General features: G+C 41.2%; 1 protein-coding gene across 1 annotated transcript in view; it reads left to right on the top strand.

Moving 5' to 3' along the window:
* The window catches only part of EIPR1 (EARP complex and GARP complex interacting protein 1), a 274,351-nt gene that overhangs the window by 231,261 nt on the left and 22,559 nt on the right, over positions 1-20,531 (top strand). Inside the window, exon 7 of the mRNA XM_063440889.1 lies at positions 3,388-3,555. Coding sequence (XP_063296959.1) covers positions 3,388-3,555 — 168 coding nt within the window. The remainder of the gene's footprint in view (positions 1-3,387; positions 3,556-20,531) is intronic.

Raw genomic sequence — 20,531 nt, forward strand, 5'->3', positions numbered from 1 at the left:
TCTGGAGCATCCAGAGCCCAGGCTTGAGTGGGCAGCTGCAGTCCGATGGGCTGTGTGTATCAGCTTGGCAGGGACCGGGATAACCCCCGCCGGTCCATAGGGGGGGGAACGGGAGCTCAAACTCTGCCTTGCTGTACTTGCGGATGGCGGGAGAGCGGCCGTCTCCCCCACCGCCGCCATGCTTGTAGGCCGCAACATCAGGGAGCACTGATCCGGTTTCAAAATCCACATATGTGGTGTCTACTCGCAGGTCTCGGTCTCCTCTATCGATTGGGTTCCACCGTGAGTCTGATCGCGGCCTCTGCTTGCCAAAAATCGGCTTTAGGTCAGGTTAGCTATGGGAGCAGCAGCGACATGCGTCTGCTTCGTTCAGCGGTCAGGCCCCGCCCCCCACCCTCCCTATTTTATTACCTATTTATTATTATTATTATTATTTTTTTTTTCTGTTTAAAATTGTTTTGAAAATGTTTAATAAAAATAATTTGAAAATAATATAACCCAACGTATAGAGCATACTTTATATGGAGTGTGCATGCAATATCCCTAAGCTAAAAGTTAAACAAGTCAAAATCTTTATTGACACCCTTAGGGTGTATGTCCCTCCATCTCAATCTGACTTATCTTTGCAATATTATTCACCTCTCTCCAATTAATGGTCACTTTTATAATCCCTTTAAAATTGAAATCTGTAGAGTCTGCATTGCGGAATTCTGGAAATATTTGATGTTATTAGCACATTATTTATCCCTTGTAATTCGGCTTGTGTGAATAGCCAGTAGAACAATGTAAATTGTTTCTTATTTTATAGAACAGAGGCTGGGTGGATCTATTCACTAAACTAGGAATCGTGGAAAATTGACAAGTGAATGGCAGACTTCAAGACAAAATTACAGAACTGAAGAAAATTGTTTCAGCTCAGCTACTTTGGGTCTGAAATTTGCAATTCCTTTGTCAGTTCTCCACAATTCCTAATTTAATGAATACATTCCAGGAATGTGTGCACAAGGAAAAAAAATTCACATAATATATTTTTATTAAAGATAATATGCAAAAGACTAATGCAAATATACATAACAATGGTGTAAATGAGCAAGTAACATAGTGGCACAGTATACATGTGATTTAAACAGTAATTACACAAGACATGCAAATGAAAATAATTTTCCATGGATCATTTGAAGCAAGTGGAGGTAATTGTAAACATAGATATATGTGCAAGCCATAGTTTCTGACACAGACAAGGCATCAAAGCATGGTGGTAGCCAAGTAGTGGCAGTCAGATATACATCTTATTAGACAATATGAGGGAAGGAGAGTGCTCAGAGTCTGTCTGTATAACTCGCCTTTACTTGTGGAGACAGGGGGCAAGTTACAGTAAACCTGGTGGGGAACAGAGCAAAGTATATTGCATTGTGTATTTTACAGACCTGCAGTCTGGTATAGGAAAACTTGCAAGAAAAAACATACATGCACATGTATGGAGAAAGGTAACTAAAATAGTTATAAAGTATGCGTCTAAGACAATAAAAACAACTTGAGCAGGTAAACTGATTGATTGCAGCTTAATAGCAAAAATAAGATTACTAGAAATTAAAACATATACTGAAATGTATAACATAATTAAAACAAAGTGCCACATAGTAAAGTATTTGTATTAAATATATGTTGTCATAATTGCTTTAGAGGAACACTTTAGGGTCAGGAACACAAACCTGTATTCCTAACGCTATAGTGTTAAAACCAGCAACTATCCCCCCGCCTTCACCCTGGTACCCATTGCCTCCTTAAATATAGTACAATCTTATTTGTGTTCAAGTCTGCAGCTGCTGCCTTTGACCTGCCTGCTGTCTGTTGACATCATCAGAATACTTCCCCTTAGGATTGGCTGAGACTGCCAAATAGGCAGATCAGGGGCAGAGCCAGCACAAGTGAAAAACAGCCCTGTCCAATCAGCATATCCTCATAGAAATGAATTGAATCAATTCAACTCTGAGGAAAGTTCAGTGTCTGCATGCAGAGGGTGGAGTCACTGAATGGCAGTTCTGCTCACTGTGCAACACTGCTCCAGAAAGCACCTATGGTAGCCATCTGAGGAGTGGCCATTGGCGTTATCACTAGGCTGTAATGTAAACACTGCGTTTTCTCTGAAAAGACTGTGTTTACTGCAAAAAGCCTGACGGTAATGATTCTACTCACCAGAACAAATTCAATAAGCTGTAGTTCTGGTGACTATTGTGTCCCATTAAATCAGAGTTTATTAAGAAATGAACAATAGACATTGAGACAACAACTGATTTGTAATCGCGTACGAATATTATTAACAGCTCCGACTCCAACTGCGATATTGTTGGCCATGATTAGCTATGGCTGATAATTGTAGTAGTGGTGCAATTATTCAAATCGAAGTGACAGGGAATCCACTCTTCCAGGACTGACACCATAGTTGCCTAATCAATTTGTATCAGCTCGGGCACATGCATGCAGTGGCTCCTCCACAGGTATGCAGTGAACACAAATCCTATTGAAACTTACTGTAGCTAAGTTATCCTTGCTCTGTTCTGTGTGCGGACTTGTGAACACTTGGCTATACTGGATATGTGTTATTTGGAATCTGATCATGGCCCTGGCTTTGTCATTCAAGAACCACTGCTGCCTGGATTTTGCTTTGTTTAAAACTGTTTATCCATACTACCTGGTTACTTCTTTTGGGATTTTGTTTCCCTTGGACTTTCTCTAGTATTCCAGTGACCTACTGCCTCTTGGGTTCTACCCAACTCCTGACGCTCACTACATAACAAGTGTCTTTGCTATTCCGTCACCACATCCATAAGGAAAATGTTGGCCTTATCGAAACAACAGTTAGAGGAGTTAGCAAGAGGCTTCCCTATGCTTTCTGACCCAGATGCCAGTCATGGAAATTAAAAGGATATTTCAGGCACCAATATAACTTAAGTGCATTTGATAGACTTAATCCTTATATTTTAAGTGTGTTTTTTCTTCACATTCAAATATCAGCAGAATTGCCAAACAAAAAAAAGTTTTGGAGCTTTCTGATGAATAATTTTGCAAGGGGTGTGGAGTCATTGCACAATAATCTATGCACCCTATGCATAGGTTGTTATTAACGTAAATGTGTACTCCAGACACAATGACTATGAATTTAAGGGACTATATTTTTTGTTGCATAATGTAACTGGGCAAAATGTTCCTCTGAGAATGAGATTTGCTCTTTTTTGTTCAGCTTTACTGATTAGATTTCATAAACCTTTTCCTCTGGTTCATTTTAAACTCTGGCAGCGGTGAAATCTGTTTACAGAAGAGATTGTTTTAGGTATTGTTTAGTGTTGGCATGAGCCTTTCTAAATTATGTTGTTTATTTATTTACAGGCAAATATACTGCATAGATAATGCTCATGGACAGCTGGTTCGAGACCTCGATTTCAACCCCAACAAACAGTACTACTTGGCCAGTTGCGGAGATGATTGCAAAGTGAAGTTCTGGGATACCAGGAATATTAATGAACCGGTGAAAACTCTAGAGGAGCACTCACATTGGTAGGATTCACAGGGCTTATTTGCTTCAAGTGTTTTATTCCTATTGCATGTAAAGCAGGCTTTTGCATTTACATCATGCTTCCCAGACACAGAGACAAATGGCACAAGGCTTGGCTGAACATACATGTGTTTAAGCAAATAATACACAAAATAAAACAAGCTCATATTAACAGGATCATTTGCCCATGTTCGCATGTGCAGCATCATTGAAATAGGCAAGAGCACTCTCACCTAAAATCGATTGCTTATCTTACCTTAATTACATATTCACAATTTCAGAAACATATATACTTGATTTAAACCTCAAATGTTTGTTTGTTTTTTTGTTGCTTTTATCATTTTCAGTGCAGATGTACAAGAATACATGAGTATTATATAGTAGTGAGCAGCCGTATTTGACAGAGAGCACGTTTGTTGACATAACATTTTGTTCTCTAATACTTGTACTGCGTGAACATTACACTGTCGTTTAATGCAAACTAGTTCAGTACATCAACGTTAACAAAGGCAATAATGGCAACAGGGGGTTTAATTGGGGGGAGGATGAAAAGGTGGGGTGTGGGGGGGGGAGATGGGTAGGGACGGTAGTTAGAAGGAAGTAGCTTCAACACTGTATCGTAATCTCCACTTGATATTGGCAAAAGACTTCCATCACCTCGAATTTACTAGGGAGTGGTGGAATAGAGTTTAGTACCAATGATAGGTTTTGCAGTGGAAATGTGGTCAATGAGCTCATCCCCTCTGGGATACAGCTGGAATTGAGAACAATCAACAAGGCTGTATTCTTTGGGATTGCAGTCAGAGCAGTTTTGTCTATGCGGTTGTGTCTGCAATGACTTAGAAACCATTTTTACTATTGCTGGTGTTAAACCAGCTTATAGATTACCCATTTGGTCAGGTAGCATGATCAGTGATATGGTCACAGCTGTCGGAATCATATGGCTGTCTCAGGTAAGGTAGTTGTGTAACCAAATGTGGTGGATATTGTAGTTACCATGTTGTGTAACTAGTAGATAGGAGTAGGGTTGGTGACGTATGTGTCTCTTAAGTAGTTTTGCAGTGAGTTTGAGCAATAGTAGGAGATAGAAAAAAGGAGAAAGAGCTGTGCCACAAGTAAATAATGATAAAAGGTGCAACTGTATCTGTCACAAGGCAAATGGGCCTAGTGCAAGAAAAAAAAAATCTCACAATATAAGTTCTTGATATCCAAAGGTGAAAGTCAGTGCTTGATAGGGTGTACTGTCCTCAATTCGACTTGGCCATAGATAAAATAGAAAATAAGAGGCAGGGATAGGTGATAGTGCAGCTTGTTAGATTCAGTCAGATACAAGTAAGAAAAAATAGCGATGGAACACTCACATTTAAAAGAGCTATAGCCAGCTCTAGCAATAATGGTTTACAGCGGTATGGTCTCTGCTTTAAAGGATATACAGCAAATGTCCACCACGTCCACACCAAGCTGATATAGAAGACAGGAGACAGGGACAGGTGATAGTGCAGTTGTAAATACAGTCAGATAAAAGTATAAAATAGCGGTGAAACACTCACATTTAAAAGAGCTATAGCCTGCTTTAGCAGTAAGGGTGTACAGCGGTATAATTCCCACTTCAAAAGATATGCAGCAAGTGTCCACCACGTCCACACACTCAGGAAAGGAATATAAACAAATCAACAGATAGATATCTCAATAAAATGAAACTATCTCCAATAAAAGGAAATAAAATTATACTTACAAAGATAGAGCAGGCTAACTGCTCTATGAACTCAACGTTGGTGGTATTATCCCCACCTTGGGATTACTTGAAGTATAGAACTTAAAAATGCCAGGAAGTAAAACATAGATGAGAGTGCAAATAACAAAGATGATTGGCACAAAAGAGTGACCAAAAAAACTTAAAGTTAAAATAAACAACATTAAATGTCCGTAACGCGTTGCACCACATATGGCTTTATCAAATGGAATAAGAAATACAACCTGGCAGCATGGGCTAATATAGGCATGAGAATTAGTCAAAATTGGCAACAAAAATCAGTCCACCAATTAGAAATCAACATAATATTTATAAATATTAAAACAGGATAAATAACTAGTGTAGTAATCCTGGGATATCAGGGGTTCTGATGGGGTAAAAATTATAAAAAAAAAAAAACAACAAGGGCTGGATCGGGAGAAAAATAGGGTAAAAAATTGTCACATGATGCGCAATTTACGCGCGTCATAGGTGAGTGGCTGTTTGGATAATGTAGTCGTTTCCTCACCATTGTTTCATATTGTCTTTATATCTAAGATTTGGACACATTGTGCGACAGTTGGTAGGTCTGTCATGCGCCACAATGTGCTAATCCTCGTGAGGGCGGTTATAAGTATATGGTAAATGAGATATTTACTGTCTTTCGAGAGACCCTTTTCGGAAGAGGTGTAGCAGGTACGTTTCTGGTTGTCTCGGTAAGTGTATACCTGAGCACTCGTGAATGAGCTGTTCTATTTCTGACCAAAACTTGGTCAATTGTGGACATGACCACCATATATGGGTTATTGTTCCTGGTTCGGATAGGCAGCGCCAACAGGTATCCCTATAGACCAGGGTTGCTGTGTTTTAATCGTGTTGGTACCAAGTACATAATTTTCCTTGCGTGCTCTGTATGGGAGGTGTACAAGGAGAGGTATTTGTGTGCCAGGAGTATTTTTTGCCATTAAAGTTCCTGAAGTGATTAAACGAAAGAACCATTCGGCCCATCTAGTCTGCCCAGTTTTCTAAATACTTTCATTAGTCCCTGGCCTTATCTTATAGTTAGGATAGCCTTATGCTTATCCCACGCATGCTTAAACTCCTTTACTGTGTTAACCTCTACCACTTCAGATGGAAGGCTTTTCCATGCATCCACTACCCTCTCAGTAAAGTAACATAGAATGTGAATTGATTGGCCCAGTTCTTGTTCCCATGCCTTAACAAAGATACACTTTTTGGGGCTTGGCTGGGTGTGATTTCTTTTTTTAGCATATATAGTGGAGATCAGTTTAGTGGTTGGTTGTAATCGGAAACATATTTTTTCGACGTCCGTCAGCTGTAGACCATTTACAGTATCATAGGATAGTACATTTTGTTTCTTTGACCATGAGAGCATTTGCGTATATGAAAATTTAGCCGTATTGGGCAACCCATATTGTTTGTGTATATCATCAAAGCATTTTAAGCTAGGTCCTAAATATCCTAAAACAGTCCTACCTCCCAAGCATCATGTATCTGATGGAGATGGTGCTGGAGAGAACTGGAGGGAAACTCCTAGGATGCAGCTATACTCTGCGCAGACAACCTAGGAAGAAATACCAGAGAATTTAATTTGCAAGATCTATATTATACATTATATTATATATATACCACCATAAACCCCACAAACCGCCACAGCTTGGTTTGGGTCTCGCTGTCCTCCACCCACCCTGGACCCAAGACCAGGATCCAGCTTCCAGTGGATAGACCTCTCCTAGTCCAGAGAGTGAAGCAGACTGCTCTTATAAGAGCAAGTGTTGTGATCCAAGGGAGTATGGTGATTATTGCAATCCCCAGAGTGTGAATATAGCTCTCCAATCCCCCAAACATGAGCCTAGATTTCATGAAGGGTAAAATGAATCTCAGTTTAATGGTAGCCACAACTGGCATTTTATAACAGTTCCCATGCAAGGGGCACTTCCCCGGGACCTGAGAGTAAACTACAGTAGAATTAAATACACAATCACATTGGCTCTCAGGTCCAGGACACTCCCATACAAAATAGGTCAATCCCTCCCCTATGCCTGGGAGATAATTGAGTCAAGCACTATACTAAACTCAATTATCTCCAAACACAAGAAAAACAACACATTTTTACAAACCCCCAAAAATACCTTAAACACACAAAATTCCCCCAAAAAGCCCTGACTTGGCCTGATAGCCCTGATCTGGGTGACCAATATATCCAAAAATCACCCAGATCAGTTCAGAGGTTCAGGCATTTCCTGGAAGTCTTAATTTTGACCGACCGCCCACATGGTCCCATGCCGAAAATAGTTCCATAGAATGCGCTGGGGGCCGACCGGGAACCGCAAAGTCTTCATACTGAAAATAGTTTTAGGGCATTCGCGGCTACGTTCCCCTAAAGTCTATTCGCGGTTTTGGTCCATGCGAAAGGCTGCCAGGGAGCTAGCCTTCAGGTTCTATGCGCATGAATGGAAAGTACTGAACCGGGAGAAATAAAATATGGGTCTTTACAGTCGCTGACCTGGCCCATAGTCGGTGGGCAAAAGGCTGGCCAGCAGGCCCCTCCAAGAACACGTGACGAGGGGACTGTCATAAAATGGCAGAGAGCATTCAATGCCCTACCAGGGTAGCCAGACAAATAACGGTCATGACACTACTAGCAGCCAGGAACCTACTGACCCAAGAGTGGAAACAGGAAAAATTTCCTACATTCACTTAACTCAAAACCAAGGTCCACCAATACTACTCGTATGAAAGGCTTTCGGCAAATACAGCAGAAAGCCGGCAAACCTTTGATGAACAGTGCCAGTCATGGGTGACCTAAAAAAACCCAAAAAAAAACTGGTCTATAGCAACTTTTGTATGTAGAATCTTTTATTTACCTATAGATTTGTTGAGTAGACTACCAGAAATTAAATGTTAAATCTTTGACAAAAATCAATCCATTTTTGGCATTTAGAGTTTGTTCATTAAATACTAAATTCTAGTGAAATGTTCTCCAATTTACCTATAGTCACAGAATGGCAATGGCTACTTTAATTCGTTTTTTTATACACTGTAATTTGGTGTTTAATAAATAAATCCTTATGTGTTTCTCTTTTGTCCTCTCATACTACCTTTAATGTAACAGTGAAGGTAGAAGGAGTGTATATTACGCATCACATATAAGTTTAGCCCCAGACTCCAGCTTTCTATAATGGGTAAACTGTCGTTGATATTAAACCAAAGTGGAAATTCATTGAGCAGCACAAAATGATGGCTCAGTGTCTTAGCTGAAAATTGAAACAGGTAAATAATATATTTCCCTTGCCTCTGTAAATAAACATGGTTCCTTGTTTAATTCCTCAATTTGGAAGAGGGCTTCCAAGTCATTGTGCTATATATTTATACAGAATTGGTAGGCCATAGATAAGCAAAGAGCTAGGTGCTTCATCTTTATTTTATGACCTTGCATAAACAAATAAGAATATGATGCATGGCTGTGACGGTGCATCTTAACTAATTAAAAGATTTTACAATGCCTGCTCTCATTCTCTGTTAAAAGACAAATTGATTTTCAGACTGATTTCTTACACAGGAAATAGCAATGTCGATATATACAGTATTGAAAGACTTTATTTGCAAAATGTATATGAATATACTGTTCTTATACCTGATACAGGTATTAATTATTTTTAGAATACACATTGATATGTCAATTGGTCATTATTAGCCTTGGCACTAAAAATGGTTGATGTGTGTTTCTCTTGATCTGCCCTCCCAACAGTCCCGCTTTCGGGGTCCTGTCCTGCATTCTGGACCTGTCCCGCTTCAGTTCCCATAATATCCCCCGGCAGCACAGTGCAACCACATCACTAGATGCACTTGCTCTGTGCAAGTGGGCACTAGGTCCATGCATGGAGCCGCTCCTTTTCCCCAGGTGTCTGCCCATCTTGCCCCGATTCCTTGGCTGCAATCGTTGAGAGATGTGCTTGATGCCCATCCATTCTAGAGCTTGGCTGAGCATCACAGTAAATATTGCAGGGCTTAGCTCAGGAAAATGAGTGGAAATAACTGCTTAGGAAAACCTGGCCCTTCAGCATTATTAAAGGTGGGGAACATTGCAAGACATTTCAAAATTGTTTGATTACTTGCAATGTGTTAGGGGCTAGTGGCAGGGCACTACTAGCACTGTGACCACTACAGCGAGCTGATTTGAATTTTCTTAAAATACTAGTTTTCCCCTTATTGCAGATTGTATTTTATCCCTTTTGAAACTTACTTTTATATGTGAAGAACCAAGGAGAAATACATTGATAGAAAATGTACATTTTATTGATTATTCACCTTAGGTATTTTAAGCAATCACACTGATTTTACATGCAGGGTGCAATATAATCCTCTCTGAATTAACGAAATAATAAATTGTGATGGAATTAATGTTTCTTTAGAGGAAAATAGTAGCTCTTCGATTGATGCTTTAATTTCTTAAGAAAGAGGAACATCTGGGGATATTAAGCTAGCTGTATTTTTTTTTCTTTATCTTCAGTTATCTAGCGCCAAAGATCAAAGTTTAACAATAAGAGCAAAAAAAAAAGACAGTATACAACTATAGGGTACTTAGACATGCAGCATCTTTATGGAAGCCGCAGTATGATATTCTCACATGCCACTAGGGACATCCCTTTACCCTGCAATTAGATTACAATATCCATCATTGTGACAGGTTGAAAGATCTAAACTGCCCAGTGTTCAATTCTAGACTTCGTCACCTTTATTTTTTAGTTCATAACCACTTTTCTGCATCATGCACTCTCCAGCTCCCCACATCCACTATAACCTCCAGTCCATTTCCAGCATTTAACTTGCTATTCCCTTATAATAATAATAATAACAAAGTATTTAACCAGGAAAGGTACATTCAGATTACTCTGGTTTTCAAGTACGTCCTGGGGATGTTACCTTAGCCCAACATCCAACAGCCTGCAGCAGTTGCAAAATAACTTTCCAGAAATTATTAAATCTTTAACTAGTGGGGGGCGTGGCCACGGCACCGAAGAGACTGGCAGCTTAAGCGCTGAGCTCCGTCCGAGAGAGGGAATAATAAGCAAAGCCCGGCAAAAATACGCACAATGACGACCAAGAAACAACGCAGCACCTTAGCAACCGAGAACCCTTCATCAAAAACCTCCTTGGGGAGATTTTGTACAGATAATTCCGAACCGCAACAGCGGAACAAAATGGAGCCCATGACCAACACACGAGGCAGCCAACCTCCCAGCCCGTCAGCATCAGAGGGCTCGAGCGAGGACTCCAACTTAAGAACATTAATCACGCAACTTCCCTCAAAGAAAGACCTAGCTGACATGTTCCAAAGGCTAGAGAACACCTTCAGCAAAAAGCTACAAGCTGTAAACGCCGATGTCCAGCAACTGGGAGCCAGAGTACAGGCCCTAGAGGATGCAGAAGAAGTGGCTGAACGCCAGTGGTCAGAGTGCCACATTACACAAAAACTACATTCAGAAGCCTTAATCTACCTGCAAAATTGTTGATAACCGGGGTCGGCGCAACAACCTGCGGGTAAGGGGAGTAGCAGAAGAACCGGAGGGCTCCATGGAAAACCCCATACAGGTACTGACTACCCTATTCAACCTGATACTCGCTAGGCCGCTTGACACAGCAATTCAATTTGATAGGGCACATAGAGCTGCACAGCCCAGAAACTTACCGCCAGATAAGCCACGTGACCTCATATGTCGCTTACATAATTTCCCCTTGAAAGAAGAAATACTCCACAAAGCCCGACAAAAAATAGAGAACTAAAGCTTGATGGCCACCCTGTGGCAGTCTACCAGGACTTATCACCTTCTACCTTGCAGGCTAGACGTGCACTGAAACCGATCACCCAGGCACTTCTAGAGAAACAAATTAAATTTCGCTGCAGCTTTCCTTTCGCACTCACAGTGACGACCCAGAATGACACGCACACCCCAGCAGACGTCCCAGACTTCCAAAAGGCCTTGGGCCTACCTCTCAACGAAGTAGAAGACTGGACGGGCATATCAAATGGCAATTTCCCTCAACCGCAGCAAAGACCCAAATGGCAGAGAACACCAAGGAAACGCAGACGGCAGAACCAAGCTGGTACTGAGACACCCACCACGTCCAGAGACCCACCGGCCTGAAAAAGACTCTCGCAACTTATATCCTTTGCCGTAACTAGCTTACTCGCTGAGGACTCTCAATTCTCAAGTTATCTAGATAAGTCTCAAATGTTTACCTTTAATTTAACTGGTTTGTCATTACCACCAATAAGATTTAATGTTATATCATAGCTGGCTCCCATAGCTCTTAAATATATATGTTCGAATTTATTTAATAGCTTAATAGGGCACATAGGGCCCCCCCCCCAGAGAGGCGCTTAAAACTACTTGGGGATACGACTGAGTCTCCCACAAGTGCAGTGCCAACTCACTGTCGATATGATGCCCATGCACCATATCCATGTACATAGTTTCTGTTTTCCACCCTTCTTTCTCCCCTTCCCAGGCCCTCCCTACTTGGTCCTGCAGCAATACCATTCTCTTCTGTGTAGAGAAGGTCAACTACACTCAAATGGCACAAGTTAAATTAATGTCTTTGAACGTGAGGGGCCTAACATCCCCAGAGAAACGCAGTATCCTAGCACAGGAAATAGACCGGCAAAGAGCCGACATTATATTTATTCAGGAAACGCACTATAGAGGTGATTTCCAACCAAGGCTTAGATCTAGAAACATCCAACAAACATACTATAGCAATTACGGAGGCAGTAAATCCAGAGGAGTAGCGATACTAATAACTTCACGTGCAGCTCTCACGGACACTAGCATCAAGGTAGATCCAAGGGGAAGATTTTTATTTGTTAAGGGGAAATGTCAAGGCTCGCTGATCACACTCGCAAACATATACGCACCAAATGCAGACCAGGGCTCCTATGCCCGGTCTTACCTAGCTAAACTGGAGGAATTTGCAGAGGGCATTGTGATAGTAGGAGGTGACTGGAACATGGTCCTTGACCACTCGAGAGACAGCTCCTCTAGTAATGCAGATAGTAGACGCCACCAGCGTAACATCCTGGCAAATGCATTACATTCCCATCAACTAATGGACTGCTGGCGCCTCCTCCACCCACAGAAAAAGGACTATACATACTATTCCCCAGTTGCGAAAAGCTACTCCAGAATTGATATGTTTCTCCTGGGTCACAGACACCTCCACATTATGAAACATGCAGACATAGGCAATATCACATGGTCGGACCATGCCCCGATATTTTTAACCATAATACTACATGACGCTCCCAAACAGACTTCACACTGGCGTCTCAATGAGACCCTCCTAGACGACCCGAGGGTTTTGGAAGACGTGAAATCGACTCTTCACAATTATTTCATAGACAATTCCTAAGCAGATGCCTCAGATGCATGGGTTTGGGAAGCCCGCAAAGGGGTCATTAGAGGCATTTTAATAAAATGGGGCTCTAGAATTAAAAAAGAAAGAACACTCGAACTAGCAACTCTATCAGACGCGATGCACGAGCAAGAAACACTACACAAAGGCAACCCCACTCAGGAAACCTTTAAAAAACCAACGGCCCTTCGAATAGAACTTCGGTCCCTTCTATCCCTAAAAGCACACAGATCGGCCCAACTAACAAAGAGCTCCTTCTACGCATGTGGCAACAAGAGCGGGAAGTTATTGGCCCGTGCGTTGAAGGCCAGGCTCCAAAAATCCTTTATATCCAGGGTAAAAAACGGAACGGGGACACAATGCCACACCACTAACGACATAGCAGAAGCGTTCCACGACTTTTATTATACCCTATACAATATTTCTCCCTCCCCCCCCCCCCCCCCCAGACAACACCCCTCAATATAAAAGAATATTTGAGCGCAAATCTCCCCTTCAGGGTACCAGACACCACAGCACACACACTGGAAGAACCATTCTCCCTTACTGAGCTTTCCCTCGCAATGAAGACAATGCTGAAAGGCAAAAGCCCGGGCCCAGATGGCCTCACTGCCCGATACTAACAGACACAAGCTGGGACACTGGAACCACACTTTCTTAAAATGCTCAATTGGCTGGGACAGGATTCCTCCCTACCCCCACTGATGCTGCAAGCTTCTATTACCATCATACCCAAGCCTGGGAATGACCCAGAGATATGCGGCAGTTATAGGTCCATTTCCCTTATCAATCTGGACCTCAAACTAATAGCCAAATTAATAGCAAACTGCATCAAACCCCTATTACCAGATCTAGTCCACCCTGATCAAGCGGGTTTTGTACCGGGACGTGAGGCCAGGGACAACACCTCGAGAATACTAAATGTAATACACGGAGCAAACACAACTCGCAGGCCGACGTTATTGCTGGGTATAGATCCAGAAAAGGCATTTGACAGGGTGGACTGGACATATCTCTTTAAAGTACTAGAAGTGATAGGTTTTGGCCCGAAATTGAGAAACTGGATACAAATCCTGTACAGAGGACCAACAGCCAGTGTCAGAGTCAACGGACAATTGTCCGCCCCCTTTCAGATAAATAATGGGACCCGTCAGGGATGCCCACTTTCACTCCTTCTATTTGTCCTGGCAGTGGAGCCCTTTCTGACAGCTGTTCGCAATAACCCCAAAATCTGAGGTTACCAATACTCTGGGGAAGAGGTAAAGGTATCCGCTTTTGCGGACGACGTTCTTTTCACTATTACAGACCCACCTAACACTCTTCCACAGGTACAATCGTAAATAGACAAATTCGGAACCCTATCTAATTTTTAAATTAACTCTGAGAAATGCGGGATCCTTGGGATCTCTATCCCCCCGAACCTGCAAACTCGCATCCGACACTAAAGTACCCCCCCCCCCCCCCCGCCCCTTATGGATACCATTAAACGAGACCTCAAAAAGTGGGACCTACCCCATTTTTCCCTAATGGGTCGAGTCAACATAATAAAGATGATGATTCTGCCGAAGGTATTGTACATGTTCCAGGCCCTTCCTATTCCTCTCCCGGGAGAATTCTTCCGACACATGAGATCCATACTCACGCGCTATACATGGGGAAACAAACACGCAAGACTAGCATACTCCACATTGACATCCACCTCGGGAAGAGGAGGGTTGGGACTGCCTCACCTATACAAGTACTATGTCGCTGTCCTACTCACATGCATCAGGGAATGGACAGATATGACCAAGAGAAAATCATGGTACGGGCTTTGCAAAGGTCCCCCTCCATACGCTACCGTGGCAGACATGCCAACTTCACAAAATATCCCCTACACTCCACCCTTTGATACACAACACCCTCAGGGTGTCGAGACGACACAAGGAGGTTTGGGGTCTTTCCCCAGGACTTTCCCCATATTTCCCAGTAGCAGCCAACCCGGACTTCCACAATGGCCAGGGAAGCACCATTCTATCCAGATTACTGGGGACTCCTAATACCGACATCACAGCACTTGACAGAGGACACCCCTTCCAAACTTAAAGCACTCCCCAAACTCAACAGGCAAGAGACACTTCTAGATATCATTGGAAAGGCTCAACTGACCAACTTCCTGACCCACTCAGTCCTTCCTCACTGGCACACAAGGGACAAAACACCATTTGAGCTTCTCTGCACCCAAGGGCACAAACACAGACGACCCCTTTCAGCCATATACCGCATTCTACACACAGAAACAGAGGACCAACCCAGACCCACATTCCAACGCAAATGGGTGAGAGGCCTTCACATCCATATGACAGATGAGGATTGGGCCCATATTATGAGTACGGGAATTAAAACCCCACTCAGCATAGCACGAAAAGAAACCTTCTATAAGAGGGCTACTAGGTGGTACAGAACACCCGTACAACTACACTCCTATTGGCCAGCAGTCAGTGACGAATGCTGGAGGTGCGGAGAAGTACAGGGAGACATGGGACATATATGGTGGAACTGTAAGACCATAATACCATTTTGGACACAAATCCTAGCAGATATTACTAGAATGTTACCCAGGCGGGCGCAACTGTCCCCATCCCAAGTTCTTCTAGGATGGCCTCGAGCATTCAAGGAACCACCCAAACAGCAACTCCTGAACCTACTTCTGGGAGAGGCTAACGCCCTGATCCCAAGGTTCTGGTGACAAACTGTGATACCATCAAGAGAGCTATGGATCCAACAAGTAGAAAAAATAAGGGAACTAGAGCAGATACATTGGTCTACTTTGGGGAAGAGAGGCAGATATCTCCAGACCTGGGAACCGTGGCTCAATTTCTGGGGTAACACCACATAGGATCCACAGACTAGACCTCACGCAAATAAGGATGGTAGACAAGTAATACACAACCTCATGATACCATCTAAAACCTTAGCAGGAATGATTTTAACTATGACCGACTTGGTACGCAGCAGGACTCCCTACCCATTACCCCTTTCATCCCCGCCCCCCCCCCCCCCCCCCCACGACCCATCCACCCTAACAAATCCATACAAACCATTCACAAAATGCTGATACATAGGGCTGTGGGTTAAATGTAAATTTGGGTAGAATATTTGATATGTTAGTGTTCCCCGATATGTTACCATTATGCATAACCCTATTCTCTTTTCTGTATCCCTTATATAACTTATGTTTGAAAACAAAATAAAAAAGATATTAAACAAAAAATCTCTCGTGTGGAATCCCTAAGATAGTCTTTCTCTCTGAATATAGTTATTCCCTACCTGATTATTTTATGTAAATGTGAAACCATGTAAGTGTGTTGTATTGTTTGTATGCCCCAGGACATGAGCTGTTTCAACGTATTCTTCCTGGTGAAACATTTTAAAAATATATTAAATTTCCGTCACATAAAAAAATGCAAGGTCAGAGTTTAAAAAGTAATTCACAGAATTCTTTATCATGGAAAAAAATGGCCAGATATGACCAACTGAGGATATTACCAGTACTCGGATTATGAGGTTGTCTCCCACGCACAGTCGTGATCAGTAGTTTTGTATTGCACCATATTTTGTTACACTGAATTTATTAAAGAAGGTGAATAATAATGATTAGTTTATTAAGTCTGACTTTTAAAGGATTAACTAAGTCACCCAGAGCACTTCATCTCAGTGAAGTGGTATGGTTGTAGTTATACTGTAATTAAAACATTTTGCTAAGAGAAGCATTTGACAGGAGGAGCGTTGGATTTGGGCAAGCATGCATACCACCATCCATTGCAATGGTTTCTGAGGAGTTTGCAAAGATGTCAGCTAACATGCTGATGTCTTTGAAGGCAGAACGAGCAGCTGTAGCACAGGAACCCTGGTATTGTAAAGGTGGTAAGTAATACTTTTATACTTGCAAAAGAGAGTGGACAGAAAGAACTATAGGTTCCCTTTATTTATTTTCTTTAACATTACAAAACATGGAGAAAAAGATCAACTTTAACAAAATACTAGAAAGATACAATACTGTGGATTGCTGCTCAAGTAATACATCATAGATCGTCAACCATATAAGGTGAGTCCACAAAATGGTTGACCCTAGATTTCATGTACTCCTTTATTAAAGGGACACTATAATCATCAGACCAACTACAGCTTATTGCATTTGTTCTGGTGAGTAGAATCACTCCCTTTAGGCTTTCTGTTGTAAACACTGTATTTTCAGAGAAAATGCAGTGTTTACATTACAGCCTAGTGATAACTCCACAGGTCACTCCTTAAATGGCTGCTAGATGTGCTTCCTGGGGGCAGTGTTGCAGAGTAAGCAGCACTGCCATTCACTGACTCCTCCCTCTGCATGCAGACGCTGAACTTTCCTCTTAGCGATGGATTGATTCAATTAATATCTATGAGGAGATGCTGATTGACCAGGGCTGTGTTTGACTTGTGCTGGCTCTGCCCCTGATCTGCCTCCTTGACAGTCTTAGCCAATTATATGGGGAAGCACTGTGAATGGCTCAGACCACCACTTCTGATGATGTCAGTAGACAGAGGCCGTTCACAGACAAACAAGGGCAGAGCCAGGAGCTGCAGACTTGAATACAAGTAAGATTTTACTATATTTAGGGAGGCAAGATAGACCAGATGGGGCTCGATGGTGGCTTTAACACTATAGGGTCAGGAATAAATGTTTGTGTTTCTGACCCTATAGTGCACCTTTAATGAGTTGTACATCATTCAGTCCTGAGCTAGGCTCATAAGGAGAAAGAGTCAACGTTTATTTTTCAAATAAGTAAAACAAAATTAGTCTTATAGAAAGGACAAAGAGAAATATGTCAAATGTAGAGTAAAGGGATAGAATAGTGGAAGAAAAAAGAGTGAATTGTATATAGACTTACCCTATTGTCGTTGTAACATTGGTGCCTAAGGGGTCTATCATAGGCATTTTCGACTCCAGAACCAAATCAAACTTGCTCCTCCTATCATATGCTGTTCATAGTCGCATTTGATTGGAGGAGCACAGCATTTGGCAGTACATGCGTATCTTGTCCTCCAATGTTCCTCTATCCAAATACACAGAAGACATCAGCAGGCATGCTGACGGAGGCAGAATCTTTAATTATCTTTTATTTTTACCAGCAAAGGGGGTGGACAGTGGTTACAGATAGAGAAGTGATAGTAACAAAGTGTTCATCTTTGTTAATTGTTATAGCTCATGCATCCAAATCATTGAATACTAATGCTTAAAATTGTTGAGTGATAATTCAACTTTGAACTTCACTGAAACTTATCATTCCAGTCTTTAATTTTTGTACTTTAAAACTGGCCATTTAAAAAAACAAACACGAATGCTCTTTTAAATTTTTTTTTTTTAAATCCTTTTTCAACTTTGATCCATGACCTAATGTTTCATTTTTCCTAGAAGAGTCTCATCTTTACTATACCAGAACTCAAAGCCAGACACTAAATGTAGATGTATACACGTGTCTGTCATTCTGTTTAATATATTGAGCTCACAAACACTTTTAAAGGACCACTCTAGGCACCCAGACCACTTCAGCTTAATGAAGTGGTCTGGGTGCCAGGTCCCTCTAGGATTAACCCCTTTTTTTTATAAACATAGCAGTTTCAGAGAAACTGCTATGTTTATAATAGGGTTAACCAAGCCTCCAAATCCTCTAGCGGCTGTCTCACTGACAGCCGCTAGAGGCGCTTACGTGATTCTCACTGTGAAAATCACAGTGAGAGCACGCAAGCGTCCATAGGAAAGCATTGTAAATGCTTTCCTATGCGACCGGCTGAATGCGCGCGCAGCTCTTGCCGTGCATGTGCATTCAGCCGAAAAGGAGGATCGGAGGCGGAGAGGAGGAAGAGAGCTCCCCGCCCGGCGCTGGAATAAAGCTAAGTTTTAACCCTTCACTCTCCCCAGAGCCCGGCGGGAGGGGGTCCCTGAGGGTGGGGGCACCCTCAGGGCACTATAGTGCCAGGAAAACGAGTATGTTTCCTGGCACTATAGTGGTCCTTTAATGTAATCTCACTAGCTCAATGTAGTTAGTTTTACTTTTATAGTACAATGTCGTATTTTGTTGTAGCACATACACCTGCACATTATTAAGTTCAAATGAATATCAATTATCCCAATGCTGCAAATTTATATAATTTGACATGTGCATTTGTGCGACTTATGTACATTTTAAATTAATTAAATGGGCGTAATGTCTTTATTAGTTTATGTAATTTAGAATGTTTTAATTCCCGGTCTAAGAATACTTTTTTGATTCAATGTTTCATTCAGTAGACATGAGCAGTTGAAATATTGTGTCTTCAAGGTCAAAATGGATGTCTCCCCAGAGCCTTGCATACTTTGACGTTACTATGGAAACATCACAGTTGAGATTAAGAAAACAATTATTTTTAGCACATAACATTCTATATGTTACATGTTTTCTAGAAGTACACAGATATTATATTGTACAGTGGTGAAAGATTGAGCATCATTCGGAATTAGTTGTTATTCCTTAATTCATTTCAACTAATACATGGCCTGATTTGCATCCAAATCTCAATAATAAATAATGAGAATTAAACAACATAATTTGTTATGCTTTTATTGGATATATTGATCAATTAAGAGGCTTTGGGTTGGGAGGGAGTGAGCTTTGATAAACACAAACCTGTGGTCACAGATTTCTGTGAATATTAAAAAATGAGTTGTTAAAATCTGCAACCACCCACCCAGATGTTGTAGACCTACAGCTCCCATGATTCCTTTGCAATTTATTGTATAAGGAGAATTCTGGGAGTTGTAGGCCATCCACATCTGTCAGGGATCTGACATCAAAATATTTGAGATCCTTGCTTCTTGCAAAGACCACCTGAATGTTGGTAGAAATATTATTTAAGACTATACCTCAAACACCTGAAACAAAAGTGTAAATTAGAAAGAAAAAAAAAAAAAACATTATGGGGGAAATTACCTTACATATGATAATTATTGACATGTATTTGACTTCCATTAAGGATATTGAAGTCATCACAATCTCAACATTCTGATATTTTAACAGCACATTTAACATTACTGTTAAAGGAAGGACCTACACCTTATGTTAAAGACACAACGTTTGTCAATCACACTCATTCCAAGAAGTTTGCACTTTACTAGAACATTTGAGAACACTGAGGAAATGCACCTAAAATAATTTCAGCAGTTGTTTAAAACACTTTTCTAACAATTAACCAGTGTAAGCAATTTTAACAAACTGTTCCTCGTCAATCAGTTAGAGCAATTAAAGGGCAAATAAGCACAAGAGCGAAAATGTAACAAAGCACAATTATTAACATGACAATTACTTGTGTACAATACTGTAAATGTCAGTATTTAGCACCTTAAAGAAACAAACATATTGTGCAGTGTCCAAACAAAAACTACAAGTTTATTACACACTTGTCAACTGTGTTTTTGATGTACTTGGCAGGTTGTAACCTTAAAACATACATTTTTTTTTCTGGTTGTTAACGTCACGGTATCACACTTCCAAGCTTTAGATTAAATAATTCTTGAGTATTTCCTAGTTTGAACTTGATCGAATTTTCTGACTTTGGTGACATTACTGTAAGTGAATTTTTTATAGTGATTGCGTTTAAAAAAAATAAATTACATTTCCTGCTGAAAGTCGAATACTTCATCTACCGTTTATCAACTCTGGATTGTTATTTATGCCTAAATCTGCGTGAAAGCTAAGGGCTTCATTGTAACAAAAACTATCGCACCAATGGTAGGGTGTAGTTGTGGGTGTT

The sequence above is a fragment of the Pelobates fuscus genome, chromosome 2 (genome assembly GCF_036172605.1).
Source record: "Pelobates fuscus isolate aPelFus1 chromosome 2, aPelFus1.pri, whole genome shotgun sequence".
Lineage (NCBI taxonomy): Eukaryota > Metazoa > Chordata > Amphibia > Anura > Pelobatidae > Pelobates > Pelobates fuscus.